The sequence below is a fragment of the Somniosus microcephalus genome, chromosome 8, assembly GCF_052327205.1.
Source record: "Somniosus microcephalus isolate GS21.2 chromosome 8, FLI_Smic_1.0, whole genome shotgun sequence".
Classification (NCBI taxonomy): Eukaryota; Metazoa; Chordata; class Chondrichthyes; order Squaliformes; family Somniosidae; genus Somniosus; species Somniosus microcephalus.
The window spans coordinates 162,858,181-162,885,620 of NC_140994.1; the positions used below are offsets into that span (position 1 = coordinate 162,858,181).

The 27,440-nt window shown below is 41.1% G+C and overlaps 1 protein-coding gene across 4 annotated transcripts in view; it reads left to right on the forward strand.

Moving 5' to 3' along the window:
- fbxo38 (F-box protein 38) overlaps positions 1-27,440 on the forward strand; it is an 85,549-nt gene that overhangs the window by 49,986 nt on the left and 8,123 nt on the right. For all 4 annotated transcript variants that reach the window (XM_085995297.1, XM_085995298.1, XM_085995296.1 and 1 more), the window contains 5 exons: positions 12,772-12,872; positions 13,601-13,703; positions 17,698-17,864; positions 19,959-20,104; positions 24,580-24,683. In XM_085995297.1, the coding sequence (XP_085851423.1) occupies positions 12,772-12,872; positions 13,601-13,703; positions 17,698-17,864; positions 19,959-20,104; positions 24,580-24,683 (621 nt within the window). The remainder of the gene's footprint in view (positions 1-12,771; positions 12,873-13,600; positions 13,704-17,697; positions 17,865-19,958; positions 20,105-24,579; positions 24,684-27,440) is intronic.

Here is a 27,440-nt window from a genome sequence, read left to right on the forward strand (position 1 = left end):
ATCAAGAACGCTGAAAATGGCTGAGCTGTTTTGAATAAAAGTGACACATTTGTTTCTAATTTAGTTAAACTTGGAAGGCAGCTAATAAAGTTTAGTTACAGCTTTCTGTAAGTAATGCATTGCTGCTCAGACCAAAGGGAAGAGCCTTCTCCATGTACACTGCAACCTGTTCTTGTTTGATTTCCCATCACCTGGACTCTAATAACTAAAGTTGATAATGTTGAAGTGTTGTCCTGGGCTCTTGTCAACAGTTTCAAGGTGTGTAAAAAGACTAAATATTTCACAGCTTTTGTTTATTTTCTGGAAAACTATGCTAATTTACTGCACACAATTCAGAACTTGAATCACATTTTTGACCTTCCTGTACCACATTTCTGTCTTGCATTAATTTTCTCCCTTTTTTTTTTTATCAAGCCCTGTAGATGCTGGAGACAAATGAATCACAAAACAGTGTAGTTAAATAGACTAATTTTATAGCTAACTGAGATCCTCAATCCCCAAGAATTACTTGCAGAAAAAACTTCTGTTGTAGCATCAGAAATATTTTACTGAGTGTGTTACAGAAATGACAATTTCTAATGATCCTACAGTCGAGCCAGTTCTAGAGATAACTAAAGCCTTGGCCTCTCCACCTACTCCTGATACCTTCTCTTGCGAGCTCCTCACTTTGTTACAACTCTTTCACCCCTCCTTTAAATTACTAATTTCTGCCCAAAATATCCTCACTTCTTTTCTCCCTCTGCACTGATCAACTTCTCAATCTTCATCTCAACTTTTCTTGCCCTCTTATGAATTCACTGGTGTCCTGTCCTCCTCAAACCCCTCTCTAAATTCTGTAACCCATATAATCATGGCCACCCTTTTGGTGCCTCTATTCCCATGGTCTTGATCATTGGCAGGGCCAATTCTGACCACTCCTTGCATCTGTTACCCCACTCATCCCCTACATGCTTTCAACCCCATTTATTCTGCATCTGACCCTGGAAAAAGATTGTTCTGCAAGTCGCTTACAACAGCGCTGTCTAGCTCCCAATTACTCTGCTTCTGTTAATTTGCTCAACCACTTCCTCACCTCTTCCAACTTTTGATTCCCTTATCCCCAGTAAAGCCTTCACTGTCTGGGCAAGGCTGGGAACTTAACATCCAGGGATATACAATATTTAGGAAGGATCGGCAAAAAGGTAGGGGAGGTGGGGTAGCATTGCTGGTAAAGGAGGGGATTAATGCAATGGAAAGGAAGGATATTAACTCGGATGAAACGGAATCTGTATGGGTAGAAATGAGAAATAGCAAGGGGAGGAAAACGTTAGTGGGTGTGATATATAGGCCTCCAAATAGTAATATGGAGGTGAGGGAAGGCATAAAAAGGGAAATTAGAGAAGCGTGCGATAAGAGCACAGCTGTCATCATGGGTGACTTTAATTTACATATTGATTGGACTACCCAAATTAGTAAAAATTCTGAGGAGGAGGAATTCCTGGAATGTTTTCGGGACGGTTATCTGGACCAATATGTCGAGGAGCCGACTCGAGATCAGGCCATTTTAGACTGGGTATTGTGCAATGAGAAGGGACTTATCAACAATCTTCTTGTACGAGGCCCCTTGGGTCAGAGCGATCATAATATGATCGAGCTCTCAGTCGAGATGGAGAGTGAGGAAATTGAATCAGAGACTAAGGTCCAGAACTTAAATAAAGGGAATTACGAAGGTATGAGACGGGAATTGGGTAAGATTGATTGGGTGGTGTTTCTGGGGGGATTGACAGTGGATAAACAATGGCAAGCATTCAAAGATAGAATGGAAGAATTCCAGAACATGTTTATACCGGTTTGGCATAAAAATAAACCTAAAAAGGTGGCTCAACCGTGGATAACGAGGGAAATTAGGGACAGCATAAAATCAAAAAAAAGGGCATATCAACTGGCAAAAAAAAGCACCAGACCAGAAGATTGGGGGCAGTACAGGATACAGCAAAAGAGGACAAAGGGATTAATCAGGAAGGGGAAAATAGAATACGAAAGTAAACTTGCAGCAAACATAAAGACAGACTGCAAAAGCTTTTATCGGTATATCAGGAGGAAAAGACTGGTAAAATCCCAAGTCGGTCCCTTGCAGTCCGATTCGGGAGAATATATAATGGAGAATAAGGAAATGGCAGACCAATTAAACTCATACTTTGGTTCTGTATTCACAAAGGAGGACACAAATAACCTCCCAGGAATATCGGCAAACATAGGGACTAATGAGAGGGAGGAGCTGACAGAAATTAGTATCTCTAGGGATATGGTGTTGGGTAAGTTGAGGGGACTGAAGGCCGACAAATCCCCGGGGCCTGATAAACTACATCCTAGGGTACTTAAGGAGGTGGCCCTGGAGATAGCAGATGCTCTAAGGATCATCTTCCGGAACTCCATTGACTCGGGAACAGTACCCGTGGATTGGAGGGTAGCTAATGTTACCCCAATATTTAAAAAGGGGGGTAGAGAGAAAGCAGGGAATTATAGACCAGTAAGCCTTACATCGGTTGTGGGCAAAATGCTAGAGTCCATTATTAAGGATAAAATAGCGGAGCACTTGACAAATGGGGAAAGGATCGGACAGAGTCAACATGGATTTACAAAGGGTAAATCGTGTTTGACTAATCTGCTGGAATTTTTTGAGGAAGTAACTGGTAAAATAGATGGGGGAGAGCCAGTGGATGTGGTGTACCTTGACTTCCAGAAAGCCTTCGATAAGGTTCCACACAAAAGATTATCATGCAAAATTAAGGCTCATGGGATTGGGGGCAAAGTATTAACGTGGATAGAGAACTGGCTGGCGGATAGAAAACAGAGAGTTGGAATAAACGGCTCGTTTTCGGAGTGGCAGGCAGTGACCAGCGGGGTGCCGCAAGGATCTGTCCTGGGACCCCAGCTGTTCACAATATATATAAATGATCTGGATCAGGGAATTGGATGCAATATTTCCAAATTCGCTGACGACACTAAACTAGGAGGAGGGGTGGGCTCTGATGAGGATGTCAGGAGGCTACAGTGCGATTTGGACAGGTTGGGGGAATGGGCGGATACGTGGCAGATGCACTATAATGTGGATAAATGCGAGGTTATCCACTTTGGGGGTAAAAACAGGAGGGTAGATTATTATCTAAATGGCAATAGATTGGGAGATGGGGAAGTGCAGAGGGACCTGGGTGTTCTTGTGCACCAGTCACTGAAGGAGAGCATGCAGGTGCAACAGGCGATTAAGAAGGCAAATGGTATGTTGGCCTTCATATCAAGGGGGTTCGAGTATAGGAATAGGGATACCTTACTACAGCTGTACAAGGTGCTGGTGAGACCGCATCTGGAGTATTGTGTACAGTTTTGGTCGCCCCATCTGCGGAAGGATGTTCTTGCCATGGAAAGAGTGCAGCGGCGATTCACCAGGCTGATACCTGGAATGGCGGGAATGACCTACGAGGAGAGATTGAATAGTTTGGGCTTGTACTCACTGGAGTTTAGAAGATTGAGAGGGGATCTCATCGAAACATATAAAATTATGGCAGGCCTGGACAGGCTGAATTCAGAGAGAATGTTTCCAATGGCAGGGGAGCACAGAACCAGGGGCCACAGTCTAAAAATAGCGGGCAAATCATTTAAAACAGAGATGAGGAAGAATTTCTTCACTCAAAGAGTGGTGAGCCTGTGGAATTCCCTGCCACAGAGGGCTGTGAAGGCTAATTCAATAAATATTTTCAAGAGAGAATTGGATATATTTCTGAAGGCTAAGGGGATTAAGGGTTACGGAGAAAAGGCGGGGACGGGGTACTGAACTGGTAAGATCAGCTAAGATCTCAGACGAAGATCAGCCATGATCTCATTGAATGGCGGAGCAGGCTCGAAGGGCCGAATGGCCTACTCCTGTTCCTATCTCTATGTTTCTATGTCTCCCACTTCCCCCATCTTCAATCTCTCAAGTCCAAGAGGCTTGGCCATTCATCAGATCTGGTTCGACCATATCGAGCTCTACTGTGCCTAGCTTTCCTCCGCCAAAGTCGCCTGCTACTCTAGGGTCATTCTGGAGTGCAATGGTAATAACAGGCTCCTTTTCTATACTACCAACCACCCTCCTTAAACCCCTCTCTCCTCTCTCCACCCCCTCCACCTTCACCTCTAACAATATGTGCAAGGAGCTCAGATTTCTTCACCATGATAAAAACTGTTCAGCTGCCTCTACTGCTCCCCTTTCCCCTTATCTACCTAAACAAAACTCCTTCCCCCTACCTAGCCTTTAACAACCATATCTCTCTCGTTTCTTCCTAGTACCATCTCTGAGCTCATCATCTCATCTGAGAGATCTACCTGCTGCTCCCTTGACCCCACTCCCACTAAACTCTTTCCCCCCCATGTTAGCTGACATTGTAAATGGTTTCCTCATGTAAGGCACTGTTTTCCTTCTTTTCAAACAGCTGTCGACACCCAGTCCTAAAAAAAATTTACTCTCCTTGCTCTGGCCTCACTAATGGCCATGCGTTCCCATCTCCAACCTATCTTTTCTCCCCAAAGTTCTTGAAATTGTTGTAGTCTCCCCGATCCATGTTCATCATTCTTGTAGTTCCCCTTGCTTGAATCCCTACAAACATGTTTCCGCCTCTCTATCAAAATAACACTAACCAAAGGCACAAAGGACATTCTCTGTCATTGTGGTGGATAATTCCTCCTCCATTTCTCTGCAGCCTTCGACACGATTGATATCTCCTCCTCCTCCAATGCTTCTCTTGTCCAGCTGAATGGGATTGTCCTCATTTTGTTCTGCTCTCATCTATCTGATAATAGCTAGAGCATCTTTACCCATCCACTCTCCTTTAGGCCCCCTTATCTACTTCCTGCTGCCCTTGGTGATATCATCAATAGACACCTTCCACGTGTATGCTGACGGCAATCAATTCTACCTTTTCTCGACCACTCCACTGTGCTATTAGACTGCATGTCTGACATTCAGTCTTGGATGAGCCATATTTTCTTCCAGCTAAACACTGGGAAGGACCAAAGCTTTCATCTTCAACTTCCAGCACAAATTCCATGCACATGCTGCCAAGTCCATCCCTCTTACTGGCTGTTGTCATAGGCAGGACTAAATTGTTTGCATCCTCGGTATCCTGTTGAATCCCGTATTTTTTCCATCACAGAGCACCTACTACCACCTCTAACATCACCTGTCTCAATCCCTATCTCAGACCATCTGCAATTGAAACTCTCACCCATGCTTTTGTCACCTCCGTACTTGTTTAACCCAATGAGCTCTTGACCTGCCTTCCACCTTCATAACCTTCAGGCAAACCAAAACTCTGCTGCCTGTATCCTATCCCACACCAAGTCCTGCTTGCCCATCTCCTTGGTGACCTGCATTGACGCTATGTCCCCCAGTATATCAAATTTAAAATCCCTCCCTATCTAACTCTACCCCGCCCCAAACACTCCATTCCTCTGAATCTGCCGTCTTGTACATTTAGATTCAGATGATATGATTTAAGCGGTCATCTGAACCACTTGAATAGTTACTGCCTTGTGGTGGACTCCAGCTTAGACACTTTATTATGTAGCTCATTCCTAATCATCTGTTTTGTGTTTGAGTAGGATAATTTCCTTGGCAATAGTACACTGATTCAGCCACAATGCTTTCTGTTCAACCGAAGCTTTGCAATTGTAAGAAAGATTACTTTGAATTGCGGTGAAGTGTATTGTATTAAATTATAACGTAACTTTTACATTACAAAGAAAGATAGCTGTGCGCTTATTGGGGTCTGTCATTGGCATCTTTATGCATACTTTAGACCTGTTGGTTAGAAATAACATGGAAGCAGATATTTTATGTAGAGCTTGCTGTTCTAATATGAAGTTCAGATCCAGTCAAGATATGAATGGCGACTGGTATCCATTCTACTCTTTCTACTCTCAGTCATATTGTGGAGAGTTCTACACACAATCTCATCCAGCAGTTCCAAAGCATACAACAAGGAAGCAGTGTGAGACCAGGAACTGTAGGGATGTCTCCCTTTTATGTTTCATCTAATAACCTACAGCATTTGAGACAATTCAGTAGGCTGTACATTTTTTTAAAGGTTAATTATGGGAGGCTAAAATTCTAGAAATTGTGGGACTAATTCTTGTTTGATATAAAAACCTATTTTTTAAATATAATTTGCCAATTACTTCTGCATTACTGTTTTCCTAATTTAATACATTTTGAATTGGATGCGAGTGGGTGAAGTATTCTAAATGGAAAAATTTCTTTGGAGGTTTATTTTTGTGAGGAGGAAAACCATTGAAGTAAATCAAGCCAGTACTGCAGAAAGAACTGGCATTTATGTTGCACCTTTTGTGACCTCCGCTCATCCCTAAGTGCTTCACAGCCAGTGAAGTACTTTGAAAGTGTAGTCACTGTTATAATGTAGCCAAAAGGTTCCACAAACGGCAATGAGATCCGAGAATCTGTTTTTAGTGGTGGTGTTTGAGGGATAATTGTTGGCCATGACACTAGGTAATCTCCACTGCTGCTCTTTGAGAAGTGCCATGGGATCTTGTCTATGTGAAAGGGCAGATGTGGCCTTGGTTTAACATCTCATTCGAAAGCTGGTGCATCCAACAGTGCAGCACTCCCTCAGTACTGCACTGAAATGTCAGCCTAGATTACATGTTCAAGTCTCTGAAGTAGGACTTGAACCCATGATCTTCTGACTCAGGTGAGTGTTACCACTGAGCCAAGACTGACGTGTCAAATATTGGTGCACAGCATAACGAAAAGCTAAGCTTTGGTATTTTTTTACTTAACCTCTGCCCACAATCCTAGTGTATTAGTGTGAGTGTTCTTGAGATCCATATTTGCAACATTGTGAACTGATTTAAACAATGTTAATTCCTTGAATGTTGAATCTGGAGTTTGCTCTTAAGATATACTGTTAGATTTGGTGAAGTTAGGAATTTTGTAGTTTAACAATAAAAAGGAAGGGTTTGTGGGCATTTGACGAGGTTCAGCACGTGAGTTTTTTGAAAGAAATTAAGGTGTACCAAATTAGAGGCATATTAAATAACTGGATTTAAAACTGGCTCAGCTGAATAAAACCAAAAATGGAAAAGATTGCAGCCATTGTGGGGGAGGGTGTAGAGTGCAAACAGTGACCAGTGGAGTTCTGTGAGGCTCTAATTTTGGCTCACCAACAGTTTACAGTATTCAGAAATTATATGGAAGAGAATACTGTCATTTTCCGTTGGCCTGGAGAACATTGAGTGAGATCTGGACCAATTAAATTGATAAAGTAAAGAATTGCAGATGCATTTTATTTTTTTATTTTTCCTTGCCTTATCCTTCCATCAAGTTGGCAGCTCATGGTTCCATAGTGGTGGTGGCTACCCTATGTTACTTTGCCAAAATGGTCATTTATATATGAGCCAGAACATTGGGTGTTAGTGGGCTACTCAACTGTAGGACCATCATAGCCAAGCCTAACTTTGTCCTCATCTAGCATCCATATGGCATCCATACGTGCACCATCAGGAGCAGGAGTTTTGGCCGACATTATTTTTTTTCTCCCTATCCCAGGGTCATTTGCGCACTGAGACCAATTGTAGCACCCCCACGGCTGCCCAAGTTGAGATCGGCTAACTCAGTAAAGACAAGGGACCGGACCTGGGACCCTACCACGCAGTGCATTTACCCACTGAGCCATTTGGGAGCTGCAGATGGATTTTAATATGGCTAAAAGTAAGTTAATACACATTGGTACATCAAACATGAATGCACTGCATTGGTGTCCATTACCAAAGGTGTAAATGGAAAAAGATTTACTTGTCACAATTCACAAAGTAATAATACAAATGTAAAGCTGATACCAGGGAGGCCAATCAAGTATGTTTGCACTTTAACACTTGATTATAAGTCAAAATAGGTTATTTATAAAGCTTTGCAACATTTTGTTAGATGACATTTAGAATACAGTGTGGTTTAGAGCACCCTGCATTCAAAAGTACGTTATATATTGGAAAAATACAATGAAGAGATACAAAGATCATTCTGGGATTGGAGTTTTAGGTTTTGAAGGGAGGCCCACAGAATTCAACTTATTTTCACTGGAGAAAAGATTGAAATGGAACATGACACCGCTCTTTCAGGTGCTGACGGCTAGGATACTATCGGTGTTGGTAAGTTATTTACCTGATTGTAGAATCAAGGGACATATTATAGAATTAATAAAGCTCAGGCAAGATGAGCGATTAGAAAAATATCATTACTGCATTCCAAGATTGTACAGTAGCAGCAGGATTAGTATTTATTTGTTTGAGTACAAATGATGGTTATAAGCACTAATTAATATGCTGTATAATTTTTTCTTTTTATTATAAAAAGTCACTAGACTGATACTACTGTGGTAAGCTACTCTGATAGGTCACAAACCTACATAAAAATAAGCATAGATGTAAAGTATCAAATGCATTATGGAACACTGGTTCTTTTGCTGCATGGACTATGGAAATTACATTTTTGGAATGTAACTGAATAGGTTGAATCATGTAGATTGTAATGTTAGATCCACTTCCTGAAGTTTTTGCCCAGTTGCCATTGATTTTCAGAGAAAATCTTTTCAATGCTTTTTGGAAGTACAGTAGTACTTAGATTCTGTAAATTAAGGAGAATCTACGATGGCGCAAATTATGCATAGCCTTTTGGAAGGAGCAGGTTTTTGGGCAAAGCAACTTCATTGCACATTTGCTACTTGTTAGTGTGGTTATTGACCTCCTGCGCTTGTACAGCACACAAAAAGCATTTCAGGCAACATTTTAAAATTATACTTTTGTAGTAATTTTCTATCACAACCCAAGAACACAATTAAAGGAAGGTTATCCATGTGGCATTGTTTACTGAATGTGCATTAATGAAACTCGATCAACAAGATAGCATTGCCTTCAGAATTGTACCATGTAATGAGCGAACCTGGGAATTAATTTGCCGATGCTTAGTGTATAACCTCGGTGTTTGCATACAACTAATCAGTAAAGGGCTCAGAAGGATTATGGTAACCTAGCAGGTGCTTTATTTATTTATTAAGCCACCACAGCTGTGATCACGAGAGAAAGCAAGACCAAAACTTGATAGTACAGAAGAGCTGCATCAAACAGTACCATTGAGTGAAAGGAAACTCATTCTTTGCTCCACTGAGTCCTCACTTGCAGCCATGCTGTTTTGATGAGGGAAAATTGGATCAGTCTTCTGTGGCTGGCTCATGCATACAGCAACAAGTTTGATTTTTGACACCAAATATGTATGCAACAAAAATCTGTTGTGTTCGACAAAGTCCAGATACACACACACACACTAAGCAGTAGACATACAGAGAAATAAACAATGTTTGCTTTCCCCTGGTAAAGATGTAACCTTTGTTCCTTTCCAATCCTGATTTTTCTCTACAACTTCTTAAAAGCTTGAGATCTTTATAGTGTGTTTCTCATGGAATACTGTCATTGCTAATTGATTGTGGCGTGACGAGTGTTATTGTGCACAAGACCCCCAGAAAGGATGTATTTCCTACAAAGCAACATGCCAACTTGTTTTTATCCTGTCTTCCATTGTTCCATTTCTTATCTCAAAACTACCTTGGCTAACTGTTTCCCAATGTGGCCATGAAAACAAGTTAAGAGACACAAATCCTACATTCTGCACTTTCAGCAAACAATTAAAGCAGAGTGTTATCTAAATTGTACCCCGACATATCAAATGCTTTGGAATGAACCACTTAACCATTTCATTTGGTAAAAGGAAACCAAAAATCATCGATTAAACCAAATCCCAATCCTAAGTATATACAGTATGTATACACAACAAAGGTATCTTACAACACCTTGTGGGGTGGGTGAAGAGTAGCATGGACATTGATGCTTGTGAATTCAGAATTCATTTGTCACTGATTTAGAAGTATATAGCTAAGGGAGGGGGGGGGGGGGAGGTTGAAAGAAGTAACAGCCTCAAAGAGATAAGACCATTCAGCCCTGTCTGTCATCCACTTATTAGGGGCTGGTGCTGTACATTTTTCCGACTAAAGCGGATACCTCGATAAGTCAACTAAGTCATTTACTTCCGACGGTGGGAATCCATTCCATAAGTCAACAGCTCCCAAGTATGAAGTTATTTCTTCAGTTAAATTTAGTTTGACTTCTTTGACTTTTAGCTTTGAGCTTTCTGCTGGGCATTTACGCCAGTGGACGTGATGTGGGGCAGGCACTTGTGCTGGCCCAAACGATGGTGTCCTACCCCAGCTGTATTTTTGGCTCCCACTTCATTGCCATACAGGAGATGGGCTTCTCAGCCTCTTGTCAGGGAGGATAAAGATGCATTCCATTATTTTGCATAGATGTATCAAAAGAATGTCACATGCGAACAAAGGTTATCTCTGGTATCACACTAAAAACCTACATGAACTAAAATGAAAACAGAATGTTGGAAATGTAGAGCGAGTTGATCAACATCTGAAAAAGAAAGCAAGGTTAGTGTTTGGGTGAAGTGAAGAGTCATATCTAAAACACTAACCTTTCTGTTTCAGAAGCTGGCTTTCTGTGCATTATTTTTAGTTTTTTATTTCAGATTTCCAATATTTCGTGTTTTTAATTTCACCCATGTTGGCTGTCCTGGAAACTGTAGCTAGATCGATGAATCTTCTGGTAAGCTTTGAATCAAAGATAGTCAGATATGAACTTGGCAAAGCAAATTGGCTAACCAGTTAATGAATGTTTCAAATAAGCCTTGGTTTATGGTGTGTTTAAGTTTGGGCTTCTATAAATAAACAGCCAAATCACATTTATAAATTGATTCTTCACTGCTCTTGGGTAAGATGTTGGGAAGTAGTTATACTACATGTGTGCAGAGCTCCACTCGCTGGCTTCTGAATGCAGGTTAAATTTTAATGGGTTGTGATTAGGAGTGTCTGCGCTCTGCTGCATTAAAACAATTCAAAAACCTTTTACACTGCCAATGATTCTACGTCTTGCTGGTAGTCTTATTCCTGTTACATTTACAGTGGTCTACACTCAGATCGCCCATCAAATTCCTACGTTACATTTATGCAGTGTTACGTCCATATGCATCCAAAATCCTTTTGCATTAGGCAAAAGGGTTAGTATAATTTGAAAATTAAATGTTTAACTAGCATATGCTTTTAAGAATACTAAATCATGTTAAGTTTGGGCTTCTCTTTCTCTTCTTCCCTCCCCCCCCCCCCCCCAGGATAGCAGTTAAAAATTGAGTGGGCGGCATAGGGTGCATTACACTGCAAGTCTACTGTCTGTTGGATCCCCTCGGTAATTTTTTGAACCTGTCTGACTTGAATTTAAGTGGTTAGAGAACAGAGATTCGCCCCTCCCCAGGTATCTCAAAATGTAAATTTCTAACTATTGGGAGAGAGCTCTGCACATGTTGTATTCGGGATTGTATACAGAGTTCCCTCCAAAATAAAGCAGTTAGGTTCCAACTAGGATCCATATAACATAAACATGGTTCTTCCTGACTGTAACGACACATCTAATTGCAGTATAAATGCACCCTTAATCCAGCTCCTAGTAGATCCACAGCATAAAACTTCCCATTGGCAGGAATGTTCAAGAATACACAAACCGCTGACGTGAGGAATATGTGCATTGTACTGGCATAGCTGGGAAAGTTTGGGTGAAGAAGGATTTTAATTTTTTTTCAACTTGTGCAAACCTGGAAGTATTTGATGATGGTAAAAAGTGCTCCATTGCTCAACACTAATAATGCCATTTGAAGTTTAAAAGCTTCATTGGTATACAAAAATGATGTGTGATTGGTGTAAAAATAGTGAACATGCTAACTGCAGTGTTAGGTGGTTTCTTCCTATCCAATGTTTCCTATGAAAGTATTTTTTAAAAATGTTCCCAGGTACAGTCTTATCTCTGAAGCTTTTTATATCTTTTATTAGTCCAAAGAGAGTTCTGATGATTAAGTCTTTCCACATTATCGTAACAGAATCTTCAAGGGAAATCTTGATGGCTGTTTTGTTCTGTGCTGTCTTGTGTTTTTCTTGAAAGATAACTGGAGCGTTGAGAGAAGTTCTTGTCACTCATAGACATACACCTGGAATTGCCGCCTTTAAAGAAATTCCCATGAAGTATAAGATTTATGCAGATGAAGTGGTAGGTTGATTTGTACAGCACCATTTATGCAGGTTCAAACCTAGACTGGTTGTCACTTCAAATTGCCAGTCTTGGTTATGTTGAGTTTTACCCATTTTCAGTCAAGCTACTTCATGTTCAGACAGCAGCTTCATCTTTGGTAGAAGAGATGAAAAATATTCTACCCATGTCTAATGGTGCTTCTTCATTGCCAATTTTGTAGCATCATTAACAGTACTTCTGACTAGTTCTATGGATGAACAGCCCACTTTCTCAGCTGCCTGTAGTTTGTGTACTCATCTGTGCAGAGAAGTGGATGCATGGTACAAAGAATTGGAACCTGGGGTTTTGTTGGAGGAATGCTTCCCTGTTTGGTTGTAGGGAGAAGGCCTGATAGAGACTTAATCTCAAAGCACTTCTTGTGATGATTTTAAATTTGGATTGACCCGGATGCAGATGAAGTGATATATTGATTTGTACAGCACAAGCCCTGATCCTGTTTTTGATGTTTCTCCCAAATGCAGTGTCATTAAAATTATTCCTGTCGACATGTTTTTGATTGGTTTTAACAGTTTTCAATTCCTGCTTACTCCTGTGAACTAATTTTTTTTCCAGACATTTCTAAACCCAAGCCCAGGCAATCTGTCAAACGGAAACGGACAGCAGATAAATCCACAAGCACTAGTGATCCTGTCATTGAGGATGACCATGTCCAGGTGAAATATGAGATTAATAGAGCAACATTTTTCTTTGAACATTGCTATTAATGTGGTGGGAATGATTAAAATATGAGGAATCATTCACTGCAAGTTCTTCCAAATTAAACGCTCAGTTCAATAAATTAATTTTCATTGGCATAACATTTTTAACTGCAGTTACAAAAGGAGCTCACTTTTTTTAATGCCTGTTTTCTTCCTCTTCACAGCTCATCTGCATGCATTATCTCCTTGCTGGGTTTCTATGGGTGTCCTCTGGCAACTTGGCTTCATGGCCATTTCTCATGTGTGAGCCTTAACGGAGTGTCAGCAGGCTATGTGATCACATGGGGCATCACAGTCCTCACCGGTCTCCATGCACACTTCCAAAAGGAGATGCTGGATAATGATCAGGAATGAGAGCCAATTTTTTCCCCTTTTCTCTCCTTGTACCCGGGGCAATGAAAGCAATTTTAGCATTCATGCTGCCACTTTGGATGAGATTAGCTGATTCAGCACAGACCTGGAATCTTCCTATGCTGTATAGCTCAGCTACTCCTTGAACTGTTGGACAAGCTATATGTTGTCCAAACTGATCTTTTTATTTTGTAGTCTATGGTACACATAGCCTCCCAGAGTCTATGTTAAATTGCTTTTTTTTTTTAATTACATTTTTAAATTTTAAAAAAACCAACATTTCTGTTCTGTTACTGCCTTCCTACATAATTAACATGCACTATGTATTACAGGTTCTTAATCTGAAATCCAAAAATTTGGTTGGGATTACACTTACAAATTGTGGAATTACAGATTTGGTACTCAGAGATTGTCCCAAAATGATGTTCATCCATGGTAAGTACTTGAATTATTTTTGGCAAGTGCACCACATCAGCACATTGGGAAAGTGTTTGTATATCATGCACATATAAAGTGGTTAATATAGTCCAACATCTTGATGAGGGTATTGTTCACCAACAAGAAATGAGAAAGCAACTGAGGGCATAGTTGACATACATGCCAATGTACATAACTTAGAAAAACTGGCAAGCAACTTCAGAATGGCTGGTAACATCATACAAGTGGAGCACAGTATTAAATAAAGGCTGTAAAATCATCATCACTGGGTCAATATGATGGTAATTCCTACCTAACAGCATTGTGGGGGTACCATTCATAGTGTTATAGTATGTACAGTACAAAAACAGGCCATTCAACCTATAAACACCTATTCCAATGTTTATGCTCCACACGAGCCTCCTCTCACCCTATCAACATATATTTCTATTCCTTTCTCCCTCGTACTTATCTAGCTTCTCCTTAAATGCACCTATGCTATTCACCTCGAGTACCATGTGACAAGTTCCACATTCTAACCACTGAGTAAAGAAGTTTCTCCTGAATTCCTTATTGGATTTATTAGTGACTATTTTATATTTATGGCACCACATGAATTGCAGCTGTTCAAGAATACCCACCAGCACCTTCTCGAGGAAAGACACTGATGGGCAATCTGGCCTCGCCAGCGACGTCCACATCCCAAGAATGATTTGATAAAAAATCTCGTGGGGAGGATCCTGGTCTCTGCTCTGTAGTCCTCAACAGCACAACCAAATTTGGGAACTAAGGCAGCATATAAGACCCACAGCCATGAGACAATATTGTTGGTGTTCTAATTTGTTGTGCTACTGCACTTCTCATCTTGAAAATTTAAATTTAATGTAAAAAATGTAACTATTATGTACTAGACAGGGAAAGTGCATTGACATATTGTGCTGCAAGAACTCGATGTATGGAGTCACCTGTCTGGTCAAGTCCCCTTCTAGAGACTTGAGCACATAATCTAGGCTGACACTTCAGTATAGTACTGAGAGTGCTGCACTGTCTTTTGGCTGAGATGTTAAACCAAGGTCCTGTCTGCCCCCTCAGGTGAAAGTAAACGATCTCATTGCACTATTCAAAGAGCAGGGGAGTTTCCTGGTGTCCTAGCCAACATTTACCCCTCAACCAGCACCACACAAACAGATTATCTGGTTATTTATCTCATTGATGATCGTGGGCCATTTCTGTGTGTAAATTGTCTGCTGTATTTGCGTACATAAGTGACTGCACTTCAAACGTGCTTGATTGATAGCGCTTTGGGATGTCCTGAGGTGGTGAATGGTGCAACAGTATATAAATGAGGTTTTTTTGGTACAGTAAAGCAAATACCTGTACCATTCACTAAGGATTTGATCTTATCTCTTGAAATGTTAATGTGCACTGCATTTTGCAGTTGTGTGTGATGGTGCCCTTTCGATATTCTATTCCCTGGGTCACATTGTGCCGATGCTTACGTTTATTAGCTTGACCTGTCAGATATTTAAATGGTGCAGAAATTGATTTAAACTTCCTTGGGTTAGGTATGCAGGAATGGTTTTGACAGTGGGAGCTACAGATTATGACTCAGCTTGAAAATGGTTGTAGAAGCCTTTGGCTCCAAGACAAGTGTACTTTATAACAGAAGGGAGGGTCACCTCGACAGTGAGCAGATTGGACTTTTAACATCCGGAGAGAGACATTTTTCAGGACTCGTAACCAGAGGTCAAAAGTCAGAGCTCCTTCTAAAACATGGACATTGTTACCTAGTGTCTGAATGCCTGCTCTGGTGTTGAGGAAGGAACTTGTGTATAATGACTTGATAAAGCAGGATTAAGAAATGGAAGTTAACACAAACTGGCAGTGTTAGCACAAGCCAACGGTAAAGGAGAAACAGATATTGGGAAGACATGGTTCTCTCTGTCCCCAGCCTACATCTGTGACTATTACAATCCAAGCCAAAGAGGAAACACTAGGGTCAGCAAGTGGCACTTAAGTCAGAACAGGCAAAACAGCTTATTTGCTTCCTAATGGTACATTACAACTTGCATCATGTGCCCATTTCACACATCAGGTGTTTATTATCGGTAAGGCAGATGGGGTAACACTGTATACCAGTTAGTGATTTTGGCTCCAAAGGGTAGTGCTTGCACATAAGGAGCTCAAGTCAGCTATTTCCAGCAATTTGCTGAATTTGCCTCAAAATACATTGCAACTCAATCTTTGCATATATGAAAAGAGAACTCGTAACTTGTAGTAGTGCAGTTTTTACAGCCACAGGAATTGTAAACTTGCACTGTGCAAGTAGTGCCAGTGGAGGTCTAAAACACTAAGTGCTTGCTCAGAAAGCTAGTGTTTTTCAATAATGCGTTGGAAGAAAAGAAATAGTAAGGGGCTAACTTGACATTATCTAGCACCTTTCATGACTTTGCTTTACAGCCAATGAATTATTTTGAAATGTAGGTTGCAATTTTACTTGCCATGGCAGGTGATTTTGGTGATGGGTTACGGCCCCACTGCTGGCTCCATCCTGCGCTGTGAAATGACTTTCCGTTGATGGGGCTTGTTAAGCCCGCCCAGTATGTTTCCTGGGCCAATTAGAGGAAGTGGGCCTGGTGACTTCATTCATGACACATCATCAGCCGGTTTCCTTAAAGGGACATTTGTGCTGTCAGTGTTCTACAGCATTGAGGTGCTGCAAACACTGACTGACTGCACAAAGGCACAGGACAGCACCCAGGTTCTCCCATGACTCCCTCCATATGCTTATTGAGGGAGTCACAGCACTCAGGGTGGTCCTCTTCCCTTCCCATGGGCGGAAGAGACCTCCCCAGGAGACCTAAACAGCCTGATTGCACATTGCAGAGGAGGGCACAAGCAGGGAAGTGGTCAGGAGGACCTGGGTGCAATGGCGCAAAGCTTTCCATGATCTCAGTAAACAAAACGTTAGTACAAAGCCACACTCAACCTCATCCTGCTGTGCCTCTCATCACATCCCCATCACTCTACCTTCACTACCCTACTCCTGCACATCCTTACTCACACCAACTTACCTTGCACCTCCACCCATCCCTCTCTATCTAAGTTATCACTTCCCCATCTCACTAGCCACCCCTCACACTCGCCTTCATCCTAGTGCAACCATACCAACTAACAACACACAAGGGTAGCCACTGGGGAGTACTTTCCAATGTTTATGTAAAGTTTATTAATGTGCTGTCAAACATTGAAATCTTTATTTTCAACACTTTCCGGTCTTGACAGATTTGTGTGCACCTTTGGAAGTGGCTTAGTGAGTTGCAGCGAATGGCAAGACATAACAATACCCCCTGCAATGGAGATGAGTGTGAAAGGAATGGCTTGGTCATTGTAGGCATGCTTTATGGTGTTGGTGTGGAGTGGTGCCAACCTGGCACCTGAATTCTTCGTTCCCCGATTCTGGCTTCTTGTGTATTTTCAGCCCACAATCTGTGGCTGTGGCTTCGGCCAAGTAGCCCCATACTCGGGTATTACCTCCCTAGATCCCTCTGTCTCTCCAACTCCCTTTCTCCTTTAAGACTATCATTAAACCCACCTCTCACTTAATATCTTAATATCTCTTCCTTTAGCTTGGTGCCCATTATTGTCTCATTGGGCCTCAGTGAAGCACCTTGGGGATATTTGTCTTTTTTAAAGGTGCTGTATAAATGTAAGTTAATGTAGATTGAAATGGCTAAAAGAATACACGTTTCAAAAATAGCTGTTGCTAAAGTTGGATTTGTGAACAAGCTGTATACTTTGTTTTGCTAGTGAAAAAGTATCTTGCTCTCAAAGTTTCTTGCAATAATGTTACATCAATAGTGCCCCATTCCATTGCAGGTAAGTTCTCTGAACTGAAAATGCAATGTGCACTGAATTAAGCTGGTCTGAATAATTCATTTATTTCAATCTATTTCATATATCTTTTAGACAGCCGTGATTCGATAAGTAAATGCTAGTATGTTTTTTTAAGCTACTCGATGCAGGGTACTAAAACACCTAAAGGTGGAGAATGCACCAATTGTGAACCGATTTGACTATGTGCAGTGTCGGAAGCTCAACATTGAACAAGTTCTTGACCAGATTTTACGAATGCCTCCCGAAAGGAACCGTATCATTTATCTCCGGCCAATGCAGCAGGTGAATAAACATAATTACTTTTGAAATGCAGTTAACTTTCAGTGTAAAGTCTAGTTGTCTTTAATTTCCATGCTATTTCAATACATCAATAGTTAATTTTATAGTGGCATTAACTTGTGTCTATCCCACTCTAAGGTAATGTGTCACTGATTTTCATGTTGGAGTATATTGTGTTTGATTTTGTTTGGCGATATGGACAGATTGCAAACCATTGTTTCTGGTAATGTTTCAAACAGATTTAAGAACATAACATAAGAAATAGGAGCAGGAGTAGGCCGTTCGGCCCTTCGAGCCTGCTCCGCCATTCAATGAGATCATGGCTGATCTTCTGCCTTAACTCCATTCACTGGCCCTATCGCCATATCCCTTGACGCCCTTACTAGTCAGAAATTTATCGACTTCTGTTTTGAATATACCCAATGACTGAGCCTCCACAGCCCTCTGGGGTAGAGAATTCCAAAGATTCACCACCCTCAAGAAATGTCTTCTCATCTCAGTCCTGAATGGCCTGCCCTTTATCCTGAGGCTGTGGCCCCTGGCTCTAGACTCCCCAGCCAAGGGAAACATTCTCCCAGCACCCACCCTATCAAGACCTGTAATAATTTTGTATGCTTCAATGAGATCCCCTCTCATTCTTCTGAATTCAAGAGAATACAGGCCTAGTTTACTCAATCTCTTCTCATACGACAGTCCCGCCATCCTAGGAATCAATCTCGTGAACCTTCGTTGCACTCCCTCTATGGCAAGTTTGTGAATGAGAGCTCTCCCCCCCTCTGATATTTTGAGCCTGTACATACATGCCCTTTGCAACTTGTCTGGCGTGATGGGTCCTCTATATCAACATTGGTGAAGTCAGGGAACTGAAGAGGACTTGCTACATTAGTTTCGTTGCCACACTTCCAGCTGAGAAGCTTTGTCATTGGAGCTACAATATTGAGACAAGCTGCAAGCATAGAATCATACAGCACAGAAAGAGGCCACTGTGCCTGTGCCAGCTCTTTAAAAGAGCTATACCAATTAGTTCCACTGCCCTGCTCTTTCCCCATAGACCTGCACATTTTTACTTTTCAAGGCAGTGGTTATGAATCAATTAATTCCTTTGTATAAAATCTTTTAAGCATTTGAACTTTTTAAAGACAGAGCTGCTGTATTGCAAAAAATCCTGGGGGTCACCGTTGACCAGAAACCAGCCACATAAATACCCTGGTTACAAGAGGTCAGAAACTGGGTAATCTGCGGCGACTGACTCTGCTCCTAACTCCCCAAAGCCTTCCCACCATCTACAAGGTACAAGTCAGGAGTGTGATGGAATACTTTCCACTTGCCTGGATGAGTGTAGCTCCAACAACACTAAAGAAGCTTGACACTATCCAGGACAAAGCAACCCGCTTGATCAGCACCCCATCCACTACCTTAAACATTTAAACCACCCACTACCAGTGCAACGTGGCTGCAGTGTGTGCCATCTACAAAATGCACTGCAGCAACTTGCTAAGGCTTCTTCCAGCACTCCTCACCACCACCTTCTCGAGGGCAATTAGGGATTGGCAATAAATGCTGGCCTTGCCAAGGACACCCACATCCAATGAAATAAATAAAAGATAAAGCAAAATACTGCAGCTGTTGGAAATCGGAACTAAAAACAGAATATTCTGGAAGCATTCTGCAGATCAGGTAGCATATGCTTGATGCTGCTGAGTGTTTCAAGAAATTTAAATTTTTAGTGCTGAATTCTTGTTGGATTGAAGATATTTCAGCTTAAATTAAATGTTTTAATTTTTATAGATTAAGAAAGCCATGTAAATTTTAACAATGAGGGCTTAAAAAATAATTTTCCCCTTTCTCCTGGCTTCAACATCAGGTGTCATCCCTTTCCTTTCAGTGTCCCTTTAATGGGAGGTGCTCAAGAAATCCGAAGATGTAATAAACTTAGTAGAAAATATGTGTAAATATCAAGAAAGGGAGATTTCCTTTTTTAAATCCACTTCATACGTTGACTATACTGATGATTATAAATCGATCTTTTTTAAAGTTATTGAAAATTAAGTGTTAAAAATACATAAAATTTCAATTACTTTTCATCTATCATTGCAGATTGATACTTTAAAGTTGGAACGGAAGATATTTAGTGGACCATACCCCTATCATATCTGTATTATTCATGAGTTTAGCAACCCACCAAATGTGCGAAACAAGGTTCGCATTCGTAGTTGGATGGACACAATAGCAAATATTAATCAGTAAGTATGGTCTGTTATATAAAGTTGAGATTACTTGAATGAAATTATAGTGTTTACAATTTTAAAAAACAACATTGGTATATTACTGGTTTGCACATTGCTTGAGCTGAGAACAGAGTGAGGACTTCTTAAACGGGAATTTGGTGAGGTGAGGGAGAAACTCTGGGTAGGTAATGGGTAAGTAATACAGAAATTGTGTTTCAGTGGAAATTTAAGGTTTTTTAATTTAAAACAATTGTAAATCATTTGGCAGTTTACTGTCGGTCAACTGTAAGGTCACTGGCCAGGTGTTAATTCGAAACGGCGTGGTTGAAGGCTTATTGACCAGTTGAAACTGGCTTGCGTCTGAAAGGTATATAAAAGGTGATGCTCATGAGTACATCTGCTCGAGCCATTGATGCAGCAGTGAGCTGGTAACAGTGAAGACTTCAAAAATGGGAATTTGGTGAGGCTGGGAAATCAGTGCAGAGGAGAAAGGAGGTGCTAAATAAATTAACCGAGGAACAAATGCTAAGTGTTCAATTATTTATTCATACTTTAATACTTAACTGCATGATTGATTAAGGAGCTACTAAACTTAGATAGGGATTAATAGATAAGAGGCGATGGCAAAAACCTAACTAGCAGCTTTAAGTAAACAAAAATTAAATAAAAACAGACAAACAATAGATGAAATAAACTAAACTGAGCAATCCAAATAACTAAAAGAAACCACTGATAATTTAGTATTAAAGGTGAATTTGTTAGCACTGGAAGTTGATGAATAAATAACTTCTGTACAATCAATAAATATACAAAGTAGATAATGACAACACTGGCACTATGTCGGTACTGCAGAATGTGGGAATCTGTGGACAGTAAAACCGTCCCAGAGGATCATACCTCTGGGAAATGTCTATCAAGTCACTCCAGCTCCGAGTCGTTGAGTTGGAGGGTAAGTTGGGGGTGGTGGGGGGCGTGGGGGAGGGGGAAGGGAGAGCAGAATAGAGAGGCTTGTAGAGTTACAGGGGATTCGATAATTAGCGGGGATAGAGTGTATCCTCTGCAGTTGCGAATGAGGGTGTGTTGGCTGCCTGGTGTTGGGGTTAGGGATATCTCAAAGCGGCTGGAAAGGAACCTGGCCGGCATGGAGGAAGAACCAGTTGTTACGATCCATGTCAGAACCACCAACATAGGAATGAATGGAGGAAGTCCTGCTAAGGGAATGTTCGGAGCTAGGAGCTAAATTTAAAAAGCACAATCTTGGGGATGCTAACCTCTGGATTGCTACGAAAGCCGCGTGCTAATTGGCATAGGGATAACAGATCCAGAAAATAAATGATTGAAAGTGGAGTGGGAAGGAGTTCAATTTCATGGGACACTGGCACAGGAAAAAGCTGTAGCACTGGGAGAGGTTGCATCTGAATTGGGCTGGGACCAAGGCCCTAGTGTAAAGAATAACTGTAGAAAGGAGCTTGAGCCAGTAATGGTGGGGGAGGGTCTGGGTGGAAATAATAACACAAATAAAAGAGCAAAGAACAGAGTACAAAAAGTAATAAAAATAACATACTCAGAACAGAAAAGGTTATAGAAAGTAATAATAAAATACATGTTAAAATAAAGCAAGAATAATGAGAAGTATATATTTTTTTAATTGCCTCTAGCCCGTAGAGCATCTGCAACAAAAATTGTGATCAGTCAAAAAGTGAGAAAAATCAGGACATATGGGCGGGGGCAGTTAACCAAATAAGAGCTCAGTACACAAATATACATACATTAGAAATAAAACACATGAGTTAGAAGCACAAATTCATCCTAAAGGATCTGATGATGTAGCCATTGCAGAGAGCTGGGTATGAGTGTGGTTACATTTTCCAGGCTGTAGGATCTTTAGAAAGGATTGGGGAAGGAGGAGGAATAGCAATATTGGTAAAAGGCACAATTCCAGCAGTAGAGAATAAAGGATTTCAGTGAGGGTAATCAGGCAGTGGAAACACTGGGTGCAGCTAAGGAATAGCAAAGAATGTAAGACTCTTGAGAGTTATCTACAGACCTCCTGACAGCAGTGATGTAGTGGGGGGGATGTATAAATAGAGACCAGGGAAGCATGTAGCAGAAACAATGTGATTATAATCGCAGATTTTAATTTTTGCATCGACTGGGAGCAGCAGAACAGATCAAGTAGCAAAGGCAACAAACTTCTAGAATGTACTTGTAACAGTTTTCTGTAACGGTGTATTTTAGAACTGACCCAGTTTAGTGATGAATAATGAACCTGGATTAGTTAACATTCTGATGGTAAGTGAACATTTTGCGAATAGCGACCATAATATGACTGAATTTGATACTGGGTTTGAGAGGGAGAAGCAAGAGTGCCAAACCAAGTATTTAAATAAATGTGGCAAACTTTGAAAGGATGAGAAATAAATTGACCACAGTAAACTGGGCTAAACTGTCAATGGGTAAACCTACAGAAAAACAGTGAGACGTTTCAAAGAAGTATTTGGTACAATGCAAAACCAGTATATACCCCAAAAGGCAAAAGTTACACTTGTTGAACAACCATGGTCAACAAATGAGCTAAGAGACTGTATCAAGCTAATAGAAAAGGCTTGCACAAACACAAGGAAATATTGAAATCCAGCGGACTGGGAGAGCTATAAAAAAACGAGATACAAAGAAAGTAATAAAGTGCAAAAAGGAAATATTTTTTAAAACTTGCAAGGCATATCAAAGATAACAGCAACATTTTTTATAAATATATTAAGATAAATGAGTGATGAGGGGAATGTGGGTTTATTAAAAATAGGTGCAGGTGAGACTATAATGGATAATAAAGAAATGGTAGACTTGTTAAATGAATACTTTGTATCTGTTTTCACAGTAGAGTAAGAGGACAAAATACCAGTGGTATAAGGGAACCAAAAATAGGTCGTAGGGAGGAACTTATTGAATTAGAGTTTTTTATTTTTAAAATGGTCAAATCTCTAGGACCTGATGGTTTCCACCTTGGTATTAAAAGAAATAGGTGAGAATATTGTAGATGCATTGGTCATAATTTTCCGAAGCTTGCTAGATTTGGGAATTGTGCCTTTGGATTGGAAATTTGCATTCCATTATTTAAAGAGGGAGAGAAAAACTAAGAAACTACAGATCTGTCAGTTTAACATCCATTGTGAGGAAGTTACTGGAATCTCATCAGGGGAAATAATGACTCAGCACTTGGACAAGTATAAGCTGATCAAAGAGAGTCATGGATTTGTGATGAGTAGATCATTCTGACTAATCTAGTTGAATTTTTTGAAGAGGGCACTAACATGGTGAAAATGGGTGTTTTCTATATGGATCGCCAGAAGGCATTTGATCAGGTTCCACAAACAAGATTATTAGCAAACAATAGAGCACACAGAATTGGAAGTAACCTTGTGACATGGGTTGGTAATTGGTTGGGAGGTGGGAGATAGTAGAGATAAAGGGAAAGTTATTAGTTGAGATGTGTCAAGTGGTGTCCCCCGGGGATCCACACTGGGGCCTCGGCTTGTCACCATATATATTACTGACTTGGAAGCAGAACTAGCGTTATTTTTCCAAGTTTGCAGATGACACCAAGTATTGAGGCACAGTAAGTTGCATAGATGGGAGCAGGAAGTTGCAAAGGGATGTAGACTGACTGAGTGGGCAAAACACTGACAGATGGAGTTCAATGTGGAGAAGTGTGAAATCATTCACTTTGGTTCCAGGAAAGACAAATCAGAATATTTTCTTAATCGTGAGAGATGAGGAACTGTGAAAGAGCAAAGGGATTTGGGTATGTGTACACAAATCACAAAGCTATTTCACGGGAGCTGGAATACAAAGGGGAGGAAGTTGTACAGCGCCTTGGTCAGACGCCATCTGGAGTACCGTGTTTAATATTGAGCACCACATCTCGGAAAGGATATATTGGCCTTGGAGGGGTTGTGCAGATTCACCAGACTGAGATTGTGGCTTAAAGGGTTAAATTATGAGGACAGTTTGAATAAACTTGGCTTGTATTCCTTTGGGTTTAAACAGTTCATGGGTGATTTAGTTGAGGTGTTTAAAATAACAAATGGATTCAATAGGGTCGATAGAGAAGCTATTTCTTCTGGATGAATCCAGAAGTAGCACGATCTTAAAATTAGAGTTAGGCCATTTAGGAGTGAAATCAGGAAACTTTACCAAAGGGTAGTGGAATTTTGGAACCCCTAGAATGCTGTGGATGTTGAGTTAATTGAAGTCTTCAAAACTGGTAAACAGAGTTGAGGTACAGATCAACCATAATCTATCTGATTGAATGATGGAACAGGCTCCATGGGCTAAATGACCTATTCCTATGTTGTGAAAACCTACAATGGGGTGAATTGTATTCTGTATTTTACAGTACTTGACATGTAAATTGGAACTTGTTGGGTAAATGATACTTGAACATATTTACCAAAGGTTTCTGATTTTAAACTTTGTTGCAAATTTTTTAGGGAATTGATCAAGTACGAGTTCTTCCCAGAAGCCACTCGGACTGAAGAAGATGTAAAGAAGTATCCGAAGTACCCATGGGGGAGGGATATTTACACTTTAGAAGGTAGGTGCAAGTATTGTAATGTAGTAGTTTTCAAGCTGGGGTTCGCAGACTGTTGGAGAGCTACAAGGTCAGCAGCACCAACTAGTATTTTGAAAAATAGCATGTATGCACTAAACCCAGTTACCTAATTCTTCACGACCACTCTGAGCTTTAATCAATGGGATGGTAGTGAGAGGCAGGTTATTATCTCCAAAGGAGAACATCAAATGTCCAGCGACTGGGTGCGATGATGTTTGGCCCAGCGCACATTCTCTGGTAGTTTTATCATGATGTGCTTTTTGCTCTGATGGTCTCCAATTTGCCAATCATTGCTGTCCACTCCTACATTAGTTTATTATTGCTGTCCCTCATTGTATTTTAATACTTTTCTCCAATGTACTACAGTGTTATGAAAAAATATCTCCAAAGAACATGACCCCCTGCCTGAATACCTCAATCTCCTGCTGATGGAGAACCCAGTTTCATATAGTGCAGAATTACAGAGGAAGGCATGACTGTGGACTTGCTAGATGAGAGGAAACCCAGCATTTTGCACAAGTGTTCTGTCATATTGGGTGCATAAAAATCTTTCTAGAAGTGCTTGTATGGAGCTGGTCTGTGCAAAGTTTAATCATTTGTTCGTGTCCTGAGCATTCTGTTGACGGTAGAACAAGGAGAGCCCATAGTGTCTCAACAGTTGCAGAGGGTCCTCAATGAAGTTTGAAAATTACTGATGTAATTTCATAAGCACAGGTAATGGCACATGGCATTACTAAGAATTCATTTTGTTTTTGCTGCATGTATGGTGATTAACATGAGAGATGCAATTGGGAAAATTGGGTGGATGCTCATCCCTTTAAACTACCGAGTGTAGTTCCAGGACATCCTGTTCTGTAGATGTTCAGTGGTTACATTATTAAATTCTTTCTCAATCTTTAGGGAAAGTTGTTTGCTTTCCTTATTATGGGTTGGTCATTAAATGTGTTGCCCTGACTTTAGTATGTTAGACACAGTAGTTTCTTCTCATGATCCCTGATATCTGTCCTTGGGTTTCAACCTTTCAGCAAAACCATGATTGATGTATAACACACACATACTAAAGAATTCATGAGAAACTTCTTTACTCTGAGAATGTGGAACTCGCTACCATATGGAGTAGTTGAGCCGAAGAGCATAGATGCATTTGAGGGAAAGCTAGATACGTACAATATGGAGAAAGGAATAGAAGGATATGTTGATAGGGTGAGATGAAGTAAGGTGAGAGGAGGCTTGTGAGGAGCATAAACACTAGCGTAGACCTGTTGGGCTGAATGGCCTGTTTCTGTGCTGTAAAATTCTATGGAATTATTGTTTCACCTCTAAATTTTGTTTTAAAGTTGCCTATTTTTGATTTATTTCCTCACTCTTAACTTCCTCTTTGGGATTGGCAATGTTACGTGGAGTGTATATTCATTCAAAGAATTATGATTACAATACCTGTTAATGAGATCATGTGGTTTATGGTCATTGTGGTGTATGTAACTTGTTCCACCTTAAGAGAACTTAAACCTGTTCCACCTTGAGATGTACTACTTTCTCTGGCTGCTGTATATGGTAATACCGGTGGTGACCACACCGGTATATAAGTGCTGTGTAGTAAATTGCTGGGTAGTACAGCCCTAACCTCCGAATAGTAAAGACCTATTGAAAAGTTATTCTTGTAGTCTGTGTCAGTAATTGACCTTAAATATAACTGGAACACACAGACTTAACAGTGGCGACGAGTCCGATCTTACCCTGCGGCAGTTTACATCCACGGCAGCTTCGTCCTCAGAACGGGCGTCGAGAAGAGGCATCCACCCTCATCATCCTGCTGAACAGCACGTCGCGCGGGAGGCATCGAGGACCCGGAGTGAAGAAGAGAAATTCTGAACTCGAAGCCCCCATCAGCGGCAGACAGCTATCTTCCTTCTACCACGGTGCTGGGTAAGCCAATCAGCGAAAGTCGGCCGCGTTGGCTGTAGCGAAGGGGAGGGAAGACGGAGGAAAGAGGGCAGTGAAATCGACCGCGGCCGGTGAAAAGGGCCGGGCCGCATTCGGGCCGAAAGGCGCAGCGACTGGGGCAGCTGAAGGCGCGGTGAATTCGAACGCAGCGGGTGCACATAACCGGGCTGCAAGAAGGGCTGCGAGGCGCGACGGCAGGGAAGCGCGAATGCCCACGGGAACCGCGGTGGAGTCGAAGCAGCGTCGGGGGAGTTGTTAACCACTGGGGAGGCGAGACCGGCAGCAGCACAGCAATCGCCATTGCAGCCAGCGGGTGAAGAAGACGAGCGCGGGAAAGACCGCCAAGTGCGGGAAGCCGCCATTTTGGAAAAAAAAAATGCAAAGATGCCTAAACATGGGAACATTAATACTTTTGATAGCGACATCGAAGATTGGACCACGTATGTAGAACGCATAGAAGTTTATTGTAGAGCAAATAAGATACCAGATGGGGAGAAAGCACTAACCTTATTAAACTTAATGGGTGCGAAGACATACGGGCAATTGAAACACCTTCTATCACCAGAGAAACCGGCGGATAAGACTTTCGCGGATATTGTTACCGTCCTGAAAAATCATTTAAGTCCCACACCGCTGATGCTAGCGGAACGATTTAAATTTTACAGCAGAAAGCAGCTGAAAGATGAAAGCAATGCTGAATTTTTAATTGAATTGCGTAAGCTAGCAAAGTACTGTCAATTTGGAACAGGACTAACAGATGCGCTAAGAGATAAATTTGTGTGTGGATTGTTAAAA